General features: G+C 38.2%; 2 protein-coding genes across 18 annotated transcripts in view; one reads left to right on the top strand and one right to left on the bottom strand.

Annotated features, from left to right (window-relative positions):
• LOC135209104 (phosphatidylinositol 4-kinase type 2-alpha-like) overlaps positions 1-1,768 on the top strand; it is an 88,287-nt gene extending 86,519 nt beyond the window's left edge. For all 5 annotated transcript variants that reach the window (XM_064241718.1, XM_064241717.1, XM_064241719.1 and 2 more), the window contains one exon: positions 1-1,768. This exon is cut by the window's left edge and continues 1,403 nt beyond it. The gene's annotated coding sequence lies outside the window, so the exon portion shown is untranslated.
• Positions 1,769-8,361: 6,593 nt separating this feature from the next.
• Positions 8,362-22,855, bottom strand: part of LOC135209101 (ankyrin repeat domain-containing protein 11-like) — a 61,628-nt gene continuing 47,134 nt past the window's right edge. For 5 of the 13 annotated variants that reach the window (XM_064241700.1, XM_064241708.1, XM_064241706.1 and 2 more), the window contains 6 exons: positions 18,716-18,829; positions 17,939-18,157; positions 17,111-17,323; positions 16,760-16,891; positions 9,244-9,360; positions 8,363-8,867 (listed from right to left, as the gene is read on the bottom strand). In XM_064241700.1, coding sequence (XP_064097770.1) covers positions 8,688-8,867; positions 9,244-9,360; positions 16,760-16,891; positions 17,111-17,323; positions 17,939-18,157; positions 18,716-18,829 — 975 coding nt within the window. In that variant the 3' untranslated portion in view covers positions 8,363-8,687. Of the gene's footprint in view, positions 8,868-9,243; positions 9,361-16,759; positions 16,892-17,110; positions 17,324-17,938; positions 18,158-18,714; positions 18,830-22,855 lie in introns of all 13 variants that reach the window. The other 8 variants (XM_064241703.1, XM_064241705.1, XM_064241712.1 and 5 more) reach the window with 4 other exon arrangements.

Genomic DNA, 22,855 nt, shown 5'->3' with positions numbered 1-22,855 from the left:
TTTAAACTATCAAGCTTCTTTTGTCATATTTCCTGCAAACTTTAAATTAAAACAAAAACATTCTGGTGTCAGACAATTTATAGTATTTATTTAGCTTGTAGGGTCTTCAGAGAAGTGTCATTCTTTGTAGGGAGAGAAGGTTTGTCTCAGCTATATTCAAACCTTGGAGGGCATTGTTTTAATCTTGCTTGAATTTTCTTAAATGCAAAAGAAATATATTATTGATAATGAATCATTTAGAAAAAGTCCTTTGAACTGGAGGGCGGCTTCCAAGGCTTGTTATGTATTACCTTTGGCAGTTGCTGTTGACATGTATTTTATTTTGATCAGCGTATTCTTTAAGGTGTCCTTATCCTAAGATATCCTGCCTTGTATTGTGTGTCTGACAGGAAGATTATATCTGAAGGTTTTCAATATTCATATCAGTATTTTCCCCCAAGTTATTTGATAGGTGAACTGCTTAGTTGAGAAGAATTTTATTTTGAAAATGCTAAGGTAGTTGGAAGAGGGTTGAAAGTATGCCTGTGAAGGTCTGTCTATAATTTTCATCAAGTAGTTGTGTGTATAATAATTCAGGAGGTAAAGTGGATACTTTTGTTACATAAATAGTGCTTAACAGTTTTGGAAGTACTCGTACAGTTAATTCTAGCTGTTTGTTGCATTTTAAAAAAAGGGCTTCTGTTCAAAATGAGAAACTTTTTTGAAGCTATACTGTTCATGATTAGGTGGTTAGAAACTTGTAATTTTTGACCTGTGTATTGTTGGAATTTTTATTAAATATTTTTGCACTTGATATAGAATGGAAGGTTAAATAAATCAAAAAGGCCACAAGAAGGAAATATAGATTTTGGTGTACCCAACACCATTAGTATTTTGCTGTGGATTGCCTTTGTGCTGCAACGTTGAACATGCAAATTACACACCATGCATGTTTCTCCTAGAAGTTGTAGGCTATCAAGTAACTTGGGCTTGGAAGTCAGTAAGATAACTAACAGTGGAAATGGAGAGAGAATGGATCTAGTGCCACTTTTAACAATGCAACTTAAAGAGGCTGCAATTGTGACCCTTATAGCCACTGCAGTGATTTTAGCCTATCGTTACTGTACGGGTTCAACTGTGTGCAGTAGATTATTTGGGCTCCTTGAATAGAAAGTCCTCCTCGGAAAGTGCGTATACCATAGAGGCAAAGAGAATGTGGCCAGTTGTAGCTTCACCATTTATCTATTAAGGTTTTTCATAAGTAATGTTACTCACATTGAGTAAAGTATATTTTTACATAGAATATTAGGTTAATAGGTTTCAGTCGTCTCCAGTTGAAATGCATCATTACCAGTCTAAAAATATTCTTGTCATGTGCATTTTCTGTCCATCAGAATTATGGTTAGGTAACCAGTAGGGTTTAAATAAAAAGAAGAAAAAAAAAAAAAAAGTCCTTCTCCTCCTGAGAAAAGAGAACATTTAATAATTACCAAGGGTTTTTTTTCTGAATGTCAAATGCTGCTTTTGCTTGTATATTAATTGTGAATTCTGAAACAACTCTTGATGTGGGGAGCAGCACCTCCTGCTCTCTGGAATACTCTGTGATAATGTGTTGATAAGACTGTATAGCACTGTATGGATATTACTTCATATTCTTCTGTACTGTCCATGATTCAAGTGGTGTTTTAGAATCCTGATTTGTAGGTTTCTTTAGAATATATATGCAGCAATTTCATGTACCAAGTCATTTTGTATTAAAAAAAGTTTTCAATACAAAGAACTACCATTAGATCTGTGTTGTTTGTCACCCACAGGAGTCATTGTTTTTTTTTTACATACCTGCTGCATGTTGTGTTCTTTTATTGCACAGGTCAAAAGGAGAATGCTGCTGCATGGACAGATAAAATAAGCTGGTCTGGAAATGGTCTCGAGAAATGATTTTGAGTTACTGTCATTTTTACAAGTGTTTATCTCAAGTACTTGCAATTGATTGAAATTCCATTGTTCAGTAACTGGGTAGCCCTTTACTTGCAATGATCTGACACTTGAATTCTTCTGTTAGCTCGTATAAGGAAGTTGATTTTTTTATGATATGATTTGAGACTTGGCTTTATAGATACAAACCATTACCAGTAGTTGAAATTATCAATTTGGTATGAATAAACCAGCTATCTGAGAAAGAAATTGATGAGTTATGAATTTTTATTAGGTGGTCTGGTTAACTATACATAGACACATGTAGGCAAAAAAAATTCTCTTCTTTCCAAGGGGGACTTGAGTATACCCACATACTGTTGTTGTTGTTTTTTTTTTTTTTTTTTTTTTTGCCAGAGTTTGGTACCTTAATATAAGGCAGTAGTGTGTAAATATGAAACAAATGATGATGCAAAGATTGTTTTTCAATCTTGGAAAGCACTGACCATCACCGAGTACGAAAAGCACTGTACTCAAGTCAGTGTTGAATTGACCTTCCTGAAATGTTGTATCACCATATTCTTATCACTACTCTTTCTAACTTCTTTCTCATCCTTTCATTACACATCCAGGCTGTCTGAAGCTGAGATCTCAAAGATAGATTTGCTTGAATGTGTTGGAGAAAGGATGAAAGAAATGGGGCAGTTGGTTAGAGGGGGCAATAAGAAAAAAATAGGGTGGAGGTGATTCTTGATGGGAGTTCAGGCAGATAGAGCACAGGACAGTGGAGAAATGTTAAACCCCGTAAAGGGATAAGTAATGTAAACCTGACCAGCGTGTGAAAATACTTGACTCGTTGGGTTGGTCTTACTTTTCAAATATGATTACTTGGGTGTTAATGAATATTTGAAATATGTATAAGACAACTTCATTACAAGTCACATCATATTGCATATTTTTATTCTCTTTTATACATTTATATACTTGGCTTCCAAACAAGAGGAAGGTGAAATAAATTCCTCTGGAGTTGTCATGGTTATTTTAGTTCTACCCCACCATTCATGACTTAAGTAAATATTACTTGACTCTCCACAACTCTCAACGACCAAAAAAATAATTTTATATTACACAAAATGGAAAAATATCCAAGAGTATATTTATATTTTGTTTTTGGGCAAAGTTTTACAGGGTAACAACTTCAGATGTGAAGTTTGGCTGAGAAAGTAGTTTATCACACACAATTTTGGGATGAAGTCTGCAAAGTTTGGGAAAGTATTACTGGATTGAAGAGATACGCAACCTTCCCGTACTTTTCAGTCAGACACGAGAAAATCAAAACCTAGAAGGCATACACAATGTTTTGTCATCTAATCTTGAAAAGTTTGAGAAGAGTCTCAAGCCTCCTTGTTCATTGTATTTCAGTTGTAATAAATTGCTGAATTGCTCTTACATGTGTTATAGCTAAGAAAGTTTACCACCAACAATTTACTTCATTTTTGTGCTGAGAAACGAGATAAGATGTCCCATGTACGTCGTGAACAGTTGATTTTTCTTCTTCCAGGTCGTCTTTGTAGATACATTTATAATTTAGTAAGTTTTTCAAACTTGCTTCGGTGTATTTGTTAGCCATAGCCGCTTAGAGAAACCGGCTTTGTATTCTCACAAGTCATGTAGTCTCGTGAAATTTTCATCTTATTCCAAGGTGTCTTTTTTTTTTTTTTTTTTTTTTTTCCCTGTTTCTGTGAGGAATAGTAATGTTGGCATTTTAAGGTCCAGCATACTTACACTGAAAGAATTTTTTTTCATCCCTTGTAGCAATAGCATCATATCTTTATTTCCAGCCCCAAAATGCCTCTTGCACAGTAGTGTACCTAAATTGTGCCGGCAGGGTGCTTGGTAAGCAATAGTGAAGATTCTTTTATGCGTTCCTTTTGTTCGCAGGTGCATTTTCTGCCTTTCACATTTAAATTGTTTTCCACTAGTCTCCAACTGGGCTGTTTTGACCAATTTGTTCAGTTAAAAACAAACTTAAGAAATGTGCTGTGGTGGTCTTCCAAGTAACAGTGATCCAAAATGGCTATCCTTTAGTTCTGAAATGATTACAGGCTATTTGTGATTCCAGGTGCCTATATATTTCTTTTTCAGTTAGTTTGTGAGGCCATTTTGTTGCTCATCCAGTGAAAACTAACAAATTTGGTGGTGATGCCTCAAAAAAAAAAATTGTATGTAACTCCTTATTCAAGAGGAATAGGGAAAGTTTACTGCACAAAATATAAAGCCTCATCTTTCTTACAGTTGCACCATCTATACATTGAATTTATTCTACAACAGGGATTACTGTTTTGTGTTTTATGAGGTTAACAAGAAGTTTTTGTCGACTGAATAAGTTTTTATGGGAATACTTGGAATGAAAATGGATTTCATATGCATACCAGGGGGAAAACATTTCATGTTTGAAGTCTAAGGTCCACATAAAGAAGTCAGTCCTGGTTCTTGCATGTCGATGAATGACCTCAAATTCCATTGCACTGGTTTGTCGAGTCATATATTAGTCATGGAAGGTGCTAAAGTGATATGCTCGCCAGTCATTTTGATTCCTGCTGGTGACAGATGAAGCTAAACTATTATATATCTTATGTACGGCAGGTATAACTTTTCTACTTTTAAACCAGATTAATGAGTGCTTCAAAACATCATATAGTGCTTTCTGGATTAAATTTTTTTTCTAGTGTGTAAGTGTTGCATTACTTTTGTAGATATTGTTTTACTACCTTGCTAGGTTAACTCGATTTGGGCATCTTGATTTATGAAGAATAACATCATTGGCTGATTTTGGCTATTTGTTGTTAATGATTTCTTGCATTTTATATGTTGCTATGTCATTTAAGATTATATCTGGCTTTGTTGTGAATTGGATTGTAATTAAATAATTTATTTGTTTATCATATTTTATATTAAGGTGTTTTTATATCCCTTGCAATGATGAACGGTTACACATTTCTGCAGGTGCAATTTTATATTGTTCAGAGTTCAAATTACTTGTTGAATTTGATGTAAAAATGTACTATGTAACCTCCAAACCATTTTGGACAATGATGTTGGTTTGAGCAGACATATGTTGATTTTAGGAGAAATGGTTCTATCCATAGTTTAAATTGTACTAGGGCAATATAGCAAGCACTATCTAAAATTTTATAAAGGTAAAGGACAAGGTAATTTAGTAAGGTTTAGTACCGTTGCATGCCAGATGATCTGTTTCGGTGTACTATATATATAGTTGGTACAGTAGTTGCATCAAAAGAATGTCATAAGGCGAGGTTATTAAACATGTTAATGAAATTTGTAATTCTCCGTGATAGGCAGTTTTGATGCTTCTCAAGACTACTGTGTAGTCTGAAAAAAAAACTCATTCCATAAGTTATGTTAAGCCTATTTCATGGGCATTAATAGGCTCATAGTCATAAAAGGAAATAATGATGCTATTAAAACCCAAAAATACCACTGCTGTGACTAGTCCATTCATGTATTTTACTATTTGAAACCATCGTTTTAAAAAAATGCAATATTTTGTATTGTGTTCATTCCAGAGAGCACCGCACTTTAATAATTTAAAATATGTACCACAGAAATTTGTCATTTTCAGTGACTTCAATGCTGTAGGAATTCTTTCAAATTGTCCTGATACTTTGTCAAGTGTTATCACAAAATATGTGAAGATGGTAAAATTTTATATGACTGGATCAAATTACCTCTTCCTTTAGAAGACTTTATCCCATATTAGGCAAATGTTTTACATTGTGGAAGGACAACTTGAACAGTAACAAGTCAAGTAGCGTCTCAGTGATGAGATCAGTGTTTGATTCTTGGGCATTCCATTAAGGTGAGAGATGTGTATTTCTGGTGATAAGTTCACTCAACGTTGGTTCGGAAGTCACATAAAGCCATTGGTCCCATTGCTGAATAACCACTGGTTCCATACAACGTAAAAAAATCATACAAACACAAACAAGTCAAAGCATTTAAAACTGATGGATTATGATGTTATTATTTCCATAAATGCAACATTGAACAAACTTTCCCATTCACCTAATTGCTCATGTTTGTTTGGCCATGACTACGTCCCCAAATTAAGATAATTTGTTTTTCCCTAAGTATGCACACTCAAGGGCAGCCAGGAGTGGTTTGTACTTGCGCAATTTATACCCTACAGTGTTTGTGATGTGTTATTAATTGTGCCTGAAACCTTTTCTCTTCCTTGTCAGGAAGCTTGGCATAGATGTTTTGGTCATGAAAGTTTGTGCATGCTACAATGTCAACATCCACCATACCATTAATCTCTTCTTGGTCATCAACAGCCTGTTTTCCCTGGCCTATAGGAATGGTGAAGGCAAAGCGGGGTGCCTCTACAAGAAGGCTAATGGTTTTTTAGCATGTCTTCCCTTGATTAAGCTAGATGGGATTACCAGTAAACATAAAAGAGGGCTAATAAATTTGGACAAGAGAAACCAATTCTCAAGGCCAAACCTAAGTACATACAGCAGTTCCTGGACAGTGATCTTTGAACCTCCAAACGTCGATTATTCTTCTGTCTCTTCCACAAAGTTAAATAGTATAGGAGGCATTAGTGTATCTGGTGAGTGCTAAGTTACAAGTGCTGGTCTTGCCATTTATCGATAATGATTACATTAAAATGAAACCGTGTGTGGATGCATTCTGGGATCCCTCCTCCAAGTTTGGCGTACTGGTCTGTTAACTTCTGCCATATCTTGCTTTTTTGAAGGACCTTGATCCATATTCTATTACTATACTCCAGAGTTGGAAGTGCTGAATGACTTCATAGGTCTCAGCACTTGGCCTTCAGCCTAAATTCTGAGTTTTATTCGTTTTGGAGTAGGAAGATCAGCATATGAGACATCTTTCCAAAGGTGAATTATTGAGGTTTTATCAACACAACTAAAAAAATCAAGGCTACAATAGCTCTGTAGACCCAGCATAGGATTTTACTTGGGCCAAAATTTATGATGTCCGGAGGTTCTTTCTAGGACCTGGAGGAAACTTGTGGAATGCATCCCATTGAGACCTGTTGATAGGATGTTCATGATGTCCACAAGACTCCATTATTTTATTATGCTATGGGTCTATTACCCTCTCATAAAAATACACCAGCAAAAGCACCTATAGTAATGACTACAAAACTGGCTAACCACAAATTTTAAGGTGTGTTTGCTCAATATTTTGAGCATTAGTTTTGATTACTTGGTTGTGGTTTATGAGACAGCATCCTGGACGTTACTGTTTTTGCAGAGTTTCTTATTGTATGCTTTTTAGAGGTAAGGAAAGTATTAGTCATTCAACTGTATCTCTTGGTTGCCTGTCAAATGGAAGTATGGATCAGTGAGGAAGGTTCTATCCATTTTGTTATGCTTGCAGAGATTAGGAAAGCACTGCTAAATTGGAAGTATGGATAATTGAAGATGGTTATATTAATTTCTTTGAAGGGTATAGCCCATTGACACAGTCCAGCAACTATGTTCAATGTGACAAGTTACATCTTTACCTGCTGTATCTGCGCTTCCAACATCACATGGATCAAAGGACGGGCTTGATGTATTGTCCCTTCACAGGTCTGGCTGCACCGAATCCCATTGCTCCTGTAGAAAGGTGCCTATTCTCCCTTGCTTGACCTGAGGGTATTATGCACACACCAAACATCCAAGTAGCATTCTCTGTGCTCTTGCTGATGCTATGGTCCTGCCTTACAAGCCTGTGTTGGTACTACTCAAGACATAACCAGGAGGCAAAGGAGCTGCTGAAGGCAGTGTAATTTATTGGCCTTTTAGGAGAGCCTCCCTTTAACATTGACTATAGCCAAAGGTTCCCTGCAGATGGAAAAAGTTCTGTAAGGCTGCATCTGCTCGGCCTGCAGTAACTGTTCATACCTGGCCACATGCACATCCCTTTGGGCGAGGACCAGCTTTTAAAAGATGTGTATTTTATGCTCTGCCCATTTTTACATTGTTCAACACAACTGGTGGGTATAGGACACATCATGTTAATTTGGTAATTTTTACCACTTCTGGTTTGTCAACTAGAGTTTGCTCACTTGTATGCTACAGTTGCTGGATCTTGGTATTGAGTTTAAAGGAGTGTTTTAAATTCTTGGTATGGACCTGCTCCAAGTTACTTTTAGCAGATACCATTCCATAACTGGGTTTCAAGTTTTTTGTAGCTTGTGTAATTTCTATTAAATGCCTTCATACTTTCGTAGTTTAAAGGCCTGTAATATTAATGGTAGAGACCTACTCAACATTACTTTTAGCAGAATTTCCAGTTTCTTTTTATAGCTTGCATAATTTCTTATTAGCCTAAATACTTTTGTAAAACAGTTTTTAGTCTTATATATAGACGCTATTTTCCGATCCATAAAGATACACACTCATTCCATGAGTATAAAAACAAAGTGTGAAAAGTGATTTTTTTTTTTATATGCACATATATTTATATTTTTTTTTTAAGTTTCATTACATACAGCACTAAACATTATAAGCCATAATATTATGTCTAATATATCACAGAAAAGACAGCAGAGTATCAGATTTTTTTTTTTTTTAGTTTTTAGCTTTGCTTTTGCAATTTAGTTTGACTAAATCTGGACTTCACACCTTTAGTAATATACATTATCACAGCCAAAATATTCTACACCAACTTTCCAATACAAATGAACATTAACCACTAACTGAGCACAGAAAACAAGCTCCTGTTGTTGAACAATCAATAATTGTGAAATGATTCCTTCAAGCTGGCAAAAGATCAAAATCTTCAGAAACGTGCACCATGGGGACATGCAGTTCATCTATGTGTGGTCTAGAGTTTGCGTCACATTCGCCCAACTCTTTCAGCTTCCATTCCCAATCCATTCGCTGGACCGCATGGAGTGACTCTGCTTCGTTATGATGACGTAGCACCATAGATTCCTACAATAAAAATGATTCGTTTAGCATTAGAATGGCAGTTTAGTGTATACCTAAATTAATTTAGTAATAATTTTCATGCTGAAATGCTTTCAAACTTACAAAAGGCTTTCCTTTTCATATATAAAGTTTGAGACTAAATTTTTTCTTGACTAGAAGAATAAATATTTACAATTACTACTGCTATTTTTAAATTAATGCATCAAAAGAGTAAACTGTTCAAAACATGTCAAGAATATTTTATTTGGGACCACTAAACAATAGCATTCAAGAAGCTCAATGGCAGATACAGTTAACCATGCCCAACATTTTTCATATCACTAACAATCTTGAGGTACTGCTTGATGTCGCCAGCAATTGAGGGTTACATTAAACTCACCTTAATTTTGTCCCATTTATCATCCACATCTTGCAGCCACGAGAGGAAGAGTCTGCCATTATACCTAGAACGAGCATTTCCATCTTTCTCTTGTTCAGGAGCAGTAATATTATAAACCTGAGGATACACGATAAGTATGTAATAAAAGCAGTAGAAGTTAAGTGAAGTAGTGCCTAATGAGTACCATACGAGGAGCAATAAAACCAACTCCCACCTTAATGGAAAATTATATCAAACAATTTCTATCTATTAATATGCCAAAAAAAAAATTAGCATAAAGGCCACTTTCTATCACAGAATTTCCAGTTTTCAGATAAAAATATAAGGAACAGTAAGCCTGAATCAAGGCTAACATATACAGCAGCAGACATCACCCAAACCTTGATAAACCTTGTCCTAGTTAGTTCTACTTGGATACTTTCATTACTTAACCAAAATTCAATGTGTACTTTTGATTCAATTCAACATGACAAATTTGTAACTAATTTGTATTTTTCATAACAAACCTGAGGTCTCGCTCAACATTAGGATTTACTAGCGCCAAGCTGGAAACTGGTAAAATTAAAATTAAACTTGTGCGATCCAGGGACTATTGGCATCTACCAGGTCACAGGCCATGTATTACCCAGAATGCTGTGACCCACCAGTAATACTTCTAGAGAGGGGGGGGGGGGGCCTCTAACTGTTAACGGAGCATAGGGCGAAAAATACAGTCATGAAAAAATTCATAGAGCTTCATATGGCAATTGAGAATACGTATAAGAAATATTTTGTCAAAATTCCTCTTACTTTCGTAGTTACCCTGTAATTAGTTAACGTAACTCAGTAAGCATAAAACCTTGATCCGTTCAAGAAAATGCAATATTTCTTCTATTATCGTAAATTTTGATAATTGTCAAAGAAATTGGGAGAAATGGCATCTGTAGACATTCCCCAAGTCGAGAAGGGAGACTTCAGTCAGCTACCAAGTTACCAACTCCAACCATCAGTGCGAGCACATAGTTCAAGTAGTCTACACGTTCGATTTTACCTCTGACATTCGCTTGCTTTTATGTATGTTTAGGCAAGAATTTCATCATGCTAATGAGGAAAAGACAAGGAAAACATCTCGCTAACATACAGACGAAGAAAAATCGCTCAAGTATTATTACAGAATATCATAATATAAGAGTAGTTAGTGAAGAGAGAGGGGAGGGTTGCGTGGTAATGCCCCCGTCTTGCCTGACAGCACAAGTCACACTGCCCAAGGCTACGGTCTTTGAGCAAAGAGATCTTCATTTATGATAAATAACATAGTTTTGGTTTTTTAATACCCAGAAAGGAGTATGAAATTCATAATAATCATGATTTATTAAATTGTCTTTGTAAAAAGAGAGTACACCTTCGAGTTTCACCTCTGACATTCTCTTGCATTTAAGTTTGTTTATCTTTGTTTCGGCAAGAATTACATCACGCCAAAGAGGAAAATACAAGGAAAACATCTAGCTAACAAACAGAAGAAGAAAATTAGCAATAATAAGACGAGTTAGTGAAGGGGAGAGAGAGTTGTGTAGGAAGGAGTGTCCCATTTTGCCTCAAGCAGTGCCCCAGGCTATGATATATGAGCAAAGGGATCATCATTTATGATTAAATTATGATAAATAAAATAGTTTTGGTTTATCAATACACAAAAAAGAAATATACATTCAAAATAATCATTATTTATTAACATTGTCTTTATAGAAATTCAAAGGAAAACTTTAAACGCCCGTATCTCAAAACTATACTTATTGACCTTCAAAATCTATCTTCTCACTTACTTTTAAAGCTATAACATTGGAATTTGGTATATAACTCAGAAAGACATTATAGAACAATCAAATGAAGCCCTTTTTTCCAATTTTTGTTTCGTCTTTCTTTTATAATTTTTTTTTCCTGATTTATAGGGTTTATTTTTTTACCATATTGAAAAATTCATATCTAGCAAAAAAATTACTTTTAGAAAAAAAAAAAAAAAAAAAAAACCTCATTCGATTGGAGGTTTACATCAGGTCTATATATGGTAGTAATCCTAGGTCTTAATATTAAATATCAAGGGGAGGAGATAGAATTTGAAAAATGGTTATTTTCGGGATAATCGCCCTGGCGTCACAAAACCGAAGGTCAGAGGCGAAAATCATTTGCGGTTTGGAGATGTCCCAAGTCACCTTATTAGGACCAGGTTTGTTAGTTATGAAAAATACAAATTAATTTACAAATTAGTCATTTGTTCATATACGAAACAAATCTTTGGTCTTAATGTAACATTAGGATAGACTTATTTATTGGAGGGAAGCAAGTTTCTTTAACTGACTGGGAGTTTGCCACCTATATCCATTTCCGAATATTAGTATTCCACGAGAATGAACTATGAACCCTTGAACCAAAGATATAAGAGAATCTATTGGTTTCCCTCACTGGGTGCTGGTACCATGCCATGATTTATAAACTATGGGAAAATTGAGAACCTTCCACTCTCATAAACCAGTTTTGTCCCTTGTATTTGGATCTACCATCACCCCTCCCTTCCCTATTACCAAGAGGGGTGTTTGTTTGTTAGTTTGTATGGTGCTTTTACGTTGCATGGAACCAGTGGTTATTCAGCAACGGGACTGAGAGGGGTGTGTTGCTACTGAAAAGTATACTATACTCTAAAATAACTTTACAGTATGGCTGACCACCTCACATGCATCTAGTCCGTTCCAGCCTGTGATGGCACTCTCCTTCAAACTGCCCGTAGGTAAAGGAGTAGAAAGAAAGTAGTAAAGAAAAAAGAACAGTCATCCCCTTCATTCTACTTTCATACCTTCATCTTAGACTAGACAAACTGACCCCCAGGGGTACCGGATGAGCTATACAACTTGCTGGGCCGCCACCACTGGACCCGAGGAAAAGGTATCCAAGGATCTGTGGGCAAAGTCTTTTAAAATAAAAGGAAGTGAAAGTCGTTTGGTGTTTCCAAACACCAGCTTTCAGAATTCTCTTCAGACATATTCTTCTTGAATGCCAAAGAAGCACTCAAGCCTCTGATGTCATGAGACCTAGCCCTCTCCTGGCTATCTGACCCCCCTGTCTTCTGTCATGTAGGTATTCCTGATCGTTTCTCTTAGCCAAAACGATATTGTATTCCTGGACACTTCCTTTTTGTTCCGTCCTGTACTTACGAACAACCTCCTGCACCCCGGACTGAGGTGCCTTGTCCTTCTCAAGTACTCTCTTATTACTCTGACGGGACACAGAAGCATCTCATCTTTGTCATTGCCTACGAAATCTGCCAGAGAAGGTATGGAAAAGGAGTCGAATCTACCATCCACTATTGATGAGTTTTGAGTTTTAGCCACGAATTCTGGCACAAACTCTAATACCATCGACTTCCAACCTCTCGAGTGCTTTACGATATATGACAAGCCATGTAATTCCCCCACCCTTTTGGTTGAAGCTAGGGCCAATGAGAAGACTGTTTTCAAGGTCAGGCTCCTATCTGTGGACTGTCTTAGTGGTCCGTAGGGGGGATTTGTCAGATTACTCAGTACCATGGTCAAATCTCAATCTGGGGCTTTTAGTTCCTTTGGCGAACATGACTGCTCAACATGGCCAACTCCCATGAAGATGAAATGTCCACACCTTTCATGCGTAAGACCGAGGCTAGAGCAGCCCTGTACCCCTTCACCACAGATACAGACATATGCCTTTCTGTCCTGAGATATATCAGAAAGTCTGCTAATTGCTGAATAGTGGTACCGAGTGGAGACAAGTTCCCTCTACGACACCAATCGCAGTATGCTGACCATTTTCCTTGGTATACTACTGCCGATGACTTCCTGATATTTCCTGCCATCTGCGCTGCTGCTTTCTGCAAAAACCCTCTCGCTCGCAGGAGATACTTGACAATCTCCACTGACAGGTGGTACCTCTCTATGTGCAGCTGACATAGTAGGTTGTCCCATGGGGGTAACTCTCGGCACGTCTATTAGGAGTTCCAAGAGGTCCGGAAACCATTCTGCCTTTGGCCATAAAGGAGCTACCAGTCATTCTGAGATCGCATTACCTTGTTCAGAACCTGACGGATTAGACAAAATGGAGGAAATGCGTAAACGTCCAGGTTGTCCCATCTTCCGCTACTGCCTCTATGTCTGGGACTACCGAACAATACACTTCCAACTTTTTATTGTACCTGGTTGCAAATAGGTCTATGATCGGCCTTTCCCACAACATGAGCATCCTGTCCACTACCTGTTGGTGCAAAGACCACTCCATTCCCAGGATCTGATCCCTGCGGCTCAACTTGCTGGCCACTATGTTTCTTTATCCCAGAATATATCTGGCTCTGATGTCTACTAGGTTCTTTACAGCCCACTGAAGTTTAACTGTCATCACATGTAACTGTCGAGACACTAGACCACCTTGTTTGTTTATGTAGGCTACTACTGTGGTGTTGTCTGACATCAATACCACTGATTGCCCCTTCACCCTCTCCCTGAATTCCTGTAGTGCTAGAAACGCTGCTTTTAACTCCAGCACGTTTACATGGAGTTCTCTGTCCTCACCACTCCATTTTGCTGAAACCATCAGCTCCTCCATATGGGCTCCCCAACCTTCTAGTGACGCATCTGAGAACAGCAAGAGATCCGGGGAGGGTTGCTGAAGGGGAACACCCACTGTCAGATTGTTGTCCTTCACCCACCACAGCAAGTCTTTCCTCACTTCTGACGACAAGGGAATCTGCTCGTACGGGTGATCTACAATTGGTGACCAAAACTCCTTCATCCTCCATTATAGAGATCGAAGGTGTAGTCTCCCTTGTGGTACTAGCTTCTCCAAGGAAGTTAGAACTCCCAGTACTAACTGCCACTGTTTTGCTGGCTGTTTGTTTTTCCAGAAAGGCATTCACCACTTGTTTGCATTTCTCTACTCTCTGGTCTGTTGGGAATACTTTGGCTTTTATTGTGTCTATAACCATTCCCAGATACACCAGCCGTTGACTTGGATCCAACTGCGACTTCTCCTGATTTATCACAATGCCTAAGCTGTGACAAACGGTAGAAGGGTTGCCCCGTCCCTGAGTAATTTCTCTCTGGACTTTGCTATCATCAGCCAATCGTCTAGATATCTTATTAGCCTGATCCCCTGAGCATGCGCCCATGTCGACACGAGAGTGAACACTCTTGTAAAAACTTGCGGAGACGTTGTCAATCCGAAGTACAGAACTTTGAACTCGAAAACTTTCTCTGCAAGACTGAAGCGGAGAAATTTCCTGGAAGACCGATGGACTGGGATCTGAAAGTATGCGTCTTTCAAGTCTATTGTCAGCATAAAGTCCTTGATCCTGACTGCTTGTAGAACTGTCTTTGGAGTTTCCATTTTGAAATACCAAATTTGTAACTAATTTGTATTTTTCATAACTAACAAACCTGAGGTCTTAACATTAGGATTTACTAGCGCCAAGCTGGAAACCGGTAGAATTAAAATTACACTTGTGAGATCCAGGGACTAATGGCATCTATACCAGGCAATGTTGACAGGTCTATTACTGTCCTCCAGTCCCCGTTGGCTTCAGATACAAGGAAAATCCTGCTGCAAAACCCCTTTGACGGAATGGATACTTGTTCAACAGCCCTTTTTTCCATCATCATCATCACTTCCTCTTGCAGAATAAAAGCCTTCTGAGGTTCTTGAGCATAAGTGAGGTGGGGTAATGGCTGTTCTGTCAGGGATGGGGATACTTCGAACGGAATCAAATACCCGACCCTGAGAACATCCACCACCCACTGCTCTGCTCCCAGTTCCTGCCACACCTTCCAGTGATTTGGCAGGCAACCCCCCCCACTGGTGTGGCCAAGTGATGAGAGGCGCCCATCCTATCGCCTTGAGCCTCTCCCTCTTCCCCTAATCCCCCTTCCTGTTATTTCTAATGTGAAAGGGCCGATGAGCTAAATTCTTTGGGGAAGAGGGTCTTGTTGCTCTATTAGGGATGCTATGCCTCACTGGCTTCTTTCAAGGTATTTGCTGCTGCCTTACCTCCATAGGGTTAGCTTGACTGTTAGATGTTTTTCTAACTGCCTGCTGTACCAATCTATCGTTAAGTGTCCATCCTTCTTCTATCTATAGCCTCTTCCAGTATGGCCTCTGGCAACAGCAATTGTGACTTTAAAGATATCCCCATTCCTCATTGCCAACGGGGAATCCAAATCAACAGTGCGCCTTAGTCTAGCCAAAGCTACATCCCTCCTCATTAACAGGATATTTGCCCAAACATTGGCACTTAAATTTGTCAAGTACGCAATTGCTTTGGCACCCAATTGTAGTAATCTAATGAACATTGATTCATCCACTACTTTTCTCGTCACTTCTGAGGATGCAATCTTCGCCACTGCTGTTAAGATCAAGCCAAGAAGCAGTCTGAAAGACAGAAGAAGCTGTTGCTTCTAATGTAGCAACCTCTTGGGAAGTCATCGATGGGCATTCCATTTTCACTTGATCTAAGGTTAATCCAGGTCTTAACCTTACCACATTTGGGTTAATTTGTCTAGACAGCAAAGGAACCGTCGGTGTCGTATAATATTTCCTATGTTTCATCATTAGAGGGGGGATAAACTCAAACAATCTATTTGATCTTAAGGAATTATCCCTTCCCGCAATCCATGCATTTACGTGTTGTAAAATGGACTCCACATGACTTGAACAAGGCAATTCATACGACACCTTGGTATCCTTTTTCACCCCAAACCCCATGTCAATCCCGGAGGAAGCATACTGGCAGGTGTTTCCGTTCTCCCCGTAAGGTTATTGAATTGACGTATCAAATCAATCACCTACGCATAAGAAGCCAGAAACTCTTGGTTTTCTCCTTCCTCCAGTTCTAGCATACTGTGCTCAGCCACAGGAGACGCTATCTCACTCCTGTCCCCTGACAAATGTCCGAGTGCTTCGTGGCCGTTTGCCCCTACGGCCGCGGTCTCTTAGATCTCTGATGACCGCAGACGGCTCGATCCCGAACAGTCAGCAGGAGAACGAGACCGCCTCACTCCTTCTCTGCTCGCGGATCTAGAGCGAGAATCTTGCCTATACCTCAAAGATGAAGGCTCTCTTGATCGTCGACTCACTCTCTCACGGGCAAACTAAAACCAGCTTTAAACAGAGACAGTAAACACATCCTATCTTAAAGGTGGTAGAACTGGTGGGTCACAGGACGCCGAGGGCATTCTGGGTATTACATGCCCCATGACCTGGTAGATGCCAATAGTCCCTGGATCGCACAAGTTTAATTTTAATTCTACCGGTTTCCAGCTTGGCACTAGTAAATCCTAATGTTAAGACCGAAGGTTTGTTTCGTATATAAACAAATGTACTTTTGCTTGAAGTTATTTGAAAGTTTATTTTCAATATGCTAAACTTAACTAATCAGGGTTTTTCAGCAGGCTGAATAATGTTCAAAAGAGTACAAATGCCCAAACTGGAGGGAAAAAAAAAAAAAAAAAAAAAAAATTTACAAACTCACCTCTTCATCCTTTAAAAATGTACAAACAGAAAATGGCAAAGCTTGATTTGCTAATGCTCGTGCAGCTCTGCCATGGACACGCAGTATTTCTTGTTCTACACTCAAAACTAATTTCTCTTTTTCAATAAGATGCTGGAATGGAAAAGGGGGAGAAGTCATGAGTAATATATGTACTTTTAATTGACAAAACGGCTCGCACCACAGTTATTTAAAACACTTCAACAACACGGGCTATATGATACAGGTTAAACACTTTTCCTTTAAAAAAAAAAAAAAGTTAAAAGAGTAAGGTAGGTATTCCTTGGTATCAAGAGTATTTGAGAAATTCAACAAAATATCATGCCAACCAACCTGTAATCTTAAGCGATATCGGTCTTTTTCCTGGTCATTAAATAAGTCTTTTAAAGCTTGCGTTAGAGACGCTGGAGGTGATATTACGGGTACCGAGAGCCTGGATGTCGCATTGCCTGCTAGAACGTAGGAACAGCGATTCATCAGATAGTCTTTAAATCCCTGAGGTGGCTTGGGTTGCACAGGTCGAAGATTTTCTCGGCGACGTTCAATCTGTCAAGACAGTTGCGTTTAATAATTTGGTCAAAATTCTAATAAACTGTTGATAGCTAACATCAATTTATGCAACTTACAATGCCTCCATTTGAATGACTTGCTCATACAAATATTTTAAAATATTTCCCGTCTGATGAACAACTTAAAACTTAAAATCATATTAATGTAATCAAGTAAGTATGTATGCGAGTTGAATTTAGGCCTAAAGCCATGCATTAGTACTTAAAAAGGTCATTCAGCACTAAAATGGAATTTGACAGTATAAGGTTTGAAAGGTGTAACAGGAGGAAAACCTTGCAGTTGCACTATGAATAAATGTTAGGAGAGGGTGGAAGGTAAGCTGAAGAAAGAGAATGTGAAATGAGGTACAGTAAAAAGAATGAAAAAATGCAGCTACAGGGTGAAGGCATGCTGCAAACAAACTTAAGTAATGCCACACGAGGTCTGATGACAGCACTACCCCTAAAGGATCAAGTATGTATAATCATCTAGAGCACTTTTATTAAGAGTATTTCCCCATAGAGCCTTTATTTTGTATATAAATGCCATGTTTTCCTTTTTCCCCAATAACCTGTGATAAAGGTTGCTGGTAGTAAGCCCAAATTACCTTACCTGCTTCCTAATTTTCAAAAATGTTTCATAACAGTTGCTGATTGGCTGATCCACTAATGACACCATGGGAGGCTCCGCATCCGAGTCTTTTATTATCTTGTTTACTAGTTTCCTCTTCCGGGGATGGACTGCATCGTCAGGCGAGGCAAAAGATACTGTAGGCTCTTCCACCTTTATTTCCGTCTTTATTGTAGTCGAAGTCACTGGGGTATCCACATCGGAAAAAAGAATCTAGGTAATCATTGGTGACCAATGAAAGTGATACAGCATCGTCATTTTAATTAGAAATAACTTTACTGTTGACTTTTATCAGTTCAAAGCTGCACTATTGGAAAAACAATACGTACCTACAGAGATTGCACACACGGCAAGTTTTACGTTAAAGTGTTCTAATCAGTTCCTCTGAAGTCTTCCAAGATTTAAAGACACATGCAGACTGACTTTTTGCTTTGTAAACAAAATGTGTGCTTTCCAAATCAAGCATGGATCAAAGATTCAACTTACAGTTTAGCAAATGTAGATTGGACTCGTTCTCATTTCAGGTTCAGTGTCTAGTTCTTCTTCCATATGATACCTTTATCCAATATAAATGCTTCAGATTTTCCACAGAATTTTAGGCCCACAAAAGAGACCCCGCAATCAATTTTTGTGATGTTACTGTTACACCATTAAGTTTGATGCAATAGAGAAACTTCAAGTAGCATGGTTACATAAATCTATCCTACTTTTATTAAAGATGAAATTAATAAATAAATCCACCTGGAAAAGATATCTACCTGTTGTGTTCTCTTCTGCCGAGCTGCTATTCCCTCCTCGTTGCGATCTGGTAATTCTGGTGCCGCTCCCCTTTTCACTACCAGAACTACTGTTTGAGTTCCCTTGGTCTTCCATCTGGATCAATAAAAGAAAACGAATTGAAGCCACCAAGGTAAGAGGCAAAAGTACTAGACAGAAATCGCAGAAAATTACATGAATGAAGCCACTTACAGCAATTAAAAGCAAATACAAGCTGCAGCTACCATGGTTGCGAAACCTTTTCCACAGATTACTTGGTTAATGAAGGCAGTGCAACACACACTAAAATAAAGTGACTTAAAGTCTACTGTAGCTTTTCTGCTTTTGGTATAGTATACCTATAAGCAACTCTTCCAATCCAACTGAATTATGTTAGTGTAACTTGCTTTCCATGGTTGCATTCAAAACACTTAACTAATGGGATTTTTTTTTCTAAATTCTTTAAGCAGATTTTGGTAAAAATTAGAACACACCAGACTCAATCTTTTAAAGGCAGAAAACCAAAAATGCTTCATGTGTAAAATTTTATGTTTGCCAGCCTAACTGCCTGTGTAGGTACATGATATATATATATATATAAAGAGCCAAGACTAAAAGACAAACAAATACCAATTCTTGTTTTGCCTCGACAATATTATGCAAACATTTAAGTGGACACAACAAGCAACAAACATGTCCTGCTAATCAACAGAAATTAATTCCTTAAAAGAACAATGAAAGCTAAGTTGCATATGCTCGAAGCATCAACTTCCTTATGAAATAATCTTCTCATTAATCTACTTAAAGCTATAGTCTTCACATATCTGACTATATAACAAGTAAATATGCTGAAGATCTACTTGGTTTCTTTGACTGTTTACAACACTGGACACTGCATAAGGACCTTTAATATATTAAAATTGCACTACAGCTGGCATGCCTAGTTCTAATCTAAAATTGGTTATTTTCAGCTGTCAAATGCTACTCAAAATGAATATATAAGTAATGCAAAACAACAGGCAATATCTTCTTTTTGAGGTTCTGATTAACCTATTCAAATATAAAACCATCACAGCCTTGTCCAATGTTGTTAAGCAGTTAACAAATTTAATGGTAAAAATTTTAACAATATAGGAATGCAATACATGACCAATACAAAAGGAAATACAGTAGTACCTCGAGATACGAAATTAATCCGTTCCGAGGCACCCTTCGTATCATGAGGTTTTCGTACCTTGGACCACATTTTACATATAAAATGGCTAATCCGTTCAAGCCCCTCCAAAAACACCCCAGTAAATTATATTTCCAGGCCTAAAACACATGTTCTAGGGTTACGACGCCGATCCGACGGAAGAAATATGACTCCAAAAAGGCAAAATACTGTACATACTTGAGTAATATTCAACTGCATGTAATGTTCAACCCCATTTTTACTGCATATATTAGGACTTTAGCATATGTCCCTTAGCAATAAGCCTAGCCTATGTTAGCGGTTGCTACTGTAGCCTAGTCTATGATTCTGACATCTAAACCTAAGAGCTAAAAGCTTAGAATATGCCAATAAAATGTATAAATAATCAGTATGTACTCATTTCAAATAATTATTAATTAATCAGTAACTATAATACACAAACAAACAAACAAAAAAACCTTCCAATAGATTGTTTACATTCAGCTCTTACCCGTCTTACGAGTACCGAACGAACGCCTAGCAATCATTTTTCCTAGCACACAGTAAGCCATAAATTTTCATTAGTATCTCTCTTCAACTAATGAAACTACCAAACAGTATAATAACCATTCATTTCTATTCTTTATTCTATCTTTACCTAATGGAGATACCGAGTTACTGACAGCTATAATGAAACATACGTATACGTTAACGTAATGTTAAAACAGAAGAAGAATTCTAAAAAATACGTATTTGTTGGCAGTCTGTTTTATTTTATATTTTATGATATCTAATTCACGTACTCATTTCAAATAATTATTAAGTAACCAGTAACTATATATATATATATATATATATATATATATATATATATATATAAAAAGCTTCCAAACTTCTGTTTACATCCAGCACTTACGAGTATCGAACGATCGCCAAGCAATCACTTTACACAGTACGCCATAAATTTTCATTATCTCTCTTCAACTACTGAAACTACCAACAGTATAATAACCATTTCATTCTAATTCTTTATTCTATCTTTACCTAATGTTTTTTTTTTTTTATTAAATGTATTGCATGAATAAGTTTTTCAATTTACAGCATCCTTTTACCAATAGAATACTTAAAGCACAAGGGGTAGATGCTGACCAATAGGAGAGCAGGACCTTATGGGAATTGTTCTCGGTGGTCCGGGCGAATCTCGGGACTTTACGCCAACAACCTTTCGTATCTTGAAAACTTTTCGTATGTAGAGCTGTAAAATTTTTCGTATTTGCTTTTGTATCTCGAGTTTTTCGTAAGTTGAGCCTTTCTTATGTCGAGGTACCACTGTATTAACAAACTTAAGTGAAAAATAATGAACTAAAAGAAACACCCTAATCATTGTCTTGAAAATTCTTGCCCGCTCAAAGCAAGTGGCTTTAACTTTTTATTTTTTTTTTTTATCACAGACATCTTAACTGCATTTGAAGATTGTGAAACACAAGCAGTACATTCAAGTGAAACTATGACAATGCTGTTGTAGTTTCTATAAAAGCTTCAAAACATATCTATGCAGTATAAAAAAAAAAAAAATAAAAAAATCTCGATTTGACAAGATATCAAAGCTTCGAACATAAAATGACAATTTGTCGAAAATTGCATTTTTCCTAACTATACAAACCTGAGGTCCTTTAACAATAGGAAGGAAGTAGCTAGCGGCGGCTGGAACGGTCGTAAGCTTCGAACAAGGGGAGAACGGTAGTTAACTGCTTGTCCGATCGTCGCGCGGCTGGAGGTAAACAAATCACTTTTGCTTTTGGCCCATGCAAAATACGCAGAGTGAGGGGTGGCATGAGGAGGGACTTTATGTTAAAGGACCTCAGGTTTTGTATAGTTAGGAAAAATGCAATTTTCGACAAATTGTCATTTGTTCCGATACGTAATACAAACCCTCGGTCCTTTAACAATAGGAAGACTCACTTCTTGGTGGGAGGAATCTGAGTCTTTTTGATGAACAGACTGGTGTTCGTCACCCTGGGAATGCCTCCCTGGTCGTAAGAGCGAGGGAGGGATCCAAGCCTCTGTCCGATTGATCGGGGTGTGCACCGCAGGATCAATGGTCAGACCTCTGGGCCGAGTACTAAGAGAGAGGCAAGCGTATCTCTTCGTACCAGCATTGTAAGAACTTTTTCCTTTACATGAGCAAATGTAAAGTAATGGGTTTGTCTCATGTTGGCATCCACTTCTCCCCCTTGTTGGAGAAAGTGGTGGATATTTACTCCTATCTCCTAGTTAAAGAGATAGGATGGAGCTCGTTGAATAGCTTACCTGCATCTGACTCCTTCCCAGCAACATGCAAGGTAACGACCGATCCCTCTGCCCACAGGTAGAGGTAGAAAAAGATGGTGAAGAGAAGCCAGTCACTCTCTCATTCACGCATTCATTCTCCCCAGTCATACCAGGGAATCGATGCTGTTCTGCCTGCTCGGCTGTCTTGGGTAAGCTTACACAACGTGTTGAGCAGCCACCACAGGTGTCCCAAGGAAAAAGTATCCAAGGACTTGTGGCAATATCCCGAAGGTAGAAGGACGTGAAGGTGGTCTGGTTGGCCCAGACACCTGCCTTCAGGACCTGCGCCACGGAGAAGTTCTTACGGAACGCTAAGGAGGGTCCGATACCTCTGACTTCGTGGGCTCTTGGACGGAGCGTACGGAATGTCCGTCGCTACCATCAGCTTCGTACGCTCTCCTGATCACCTCACGCAGCCAGAAAGAAAGCGTGTTCTTGGAGACTTCTTCTTGGTGACCCCAGTGCTAACGAAGAGGCGTCGACACTCATGGCCTGAGATGTCGAGTTCTCCTTCAGATAGCGCCGTAGCGCCCTCACAGGACAAAGCAGCATCTCATCCGCATCGTTATCGGTGAAGTCCAGGAGGGAGGGGATCGTGAAAGACTCGAACCTGTCGTCAGGGATCGACGGATTCTGAG

Source organism: Macrobrachium nipponense, chromosome 37 (assembly GCF_015104395.2).
Source record: "Macrobrachium nipponense isolate FS-2020 chromosome 37, ASM1510439v2, whole genome shotgun sequence".
Lineage (NCBI taxonomy): Eukaryota > Metazoa > Arthropoda > Malacostraca > Decapoda > Palaemonidae > Macrobrachium > Macrobrachium nipponense.
This window is presented reverse-complemented; position numbering and strand designations above follow the sequence as displayed.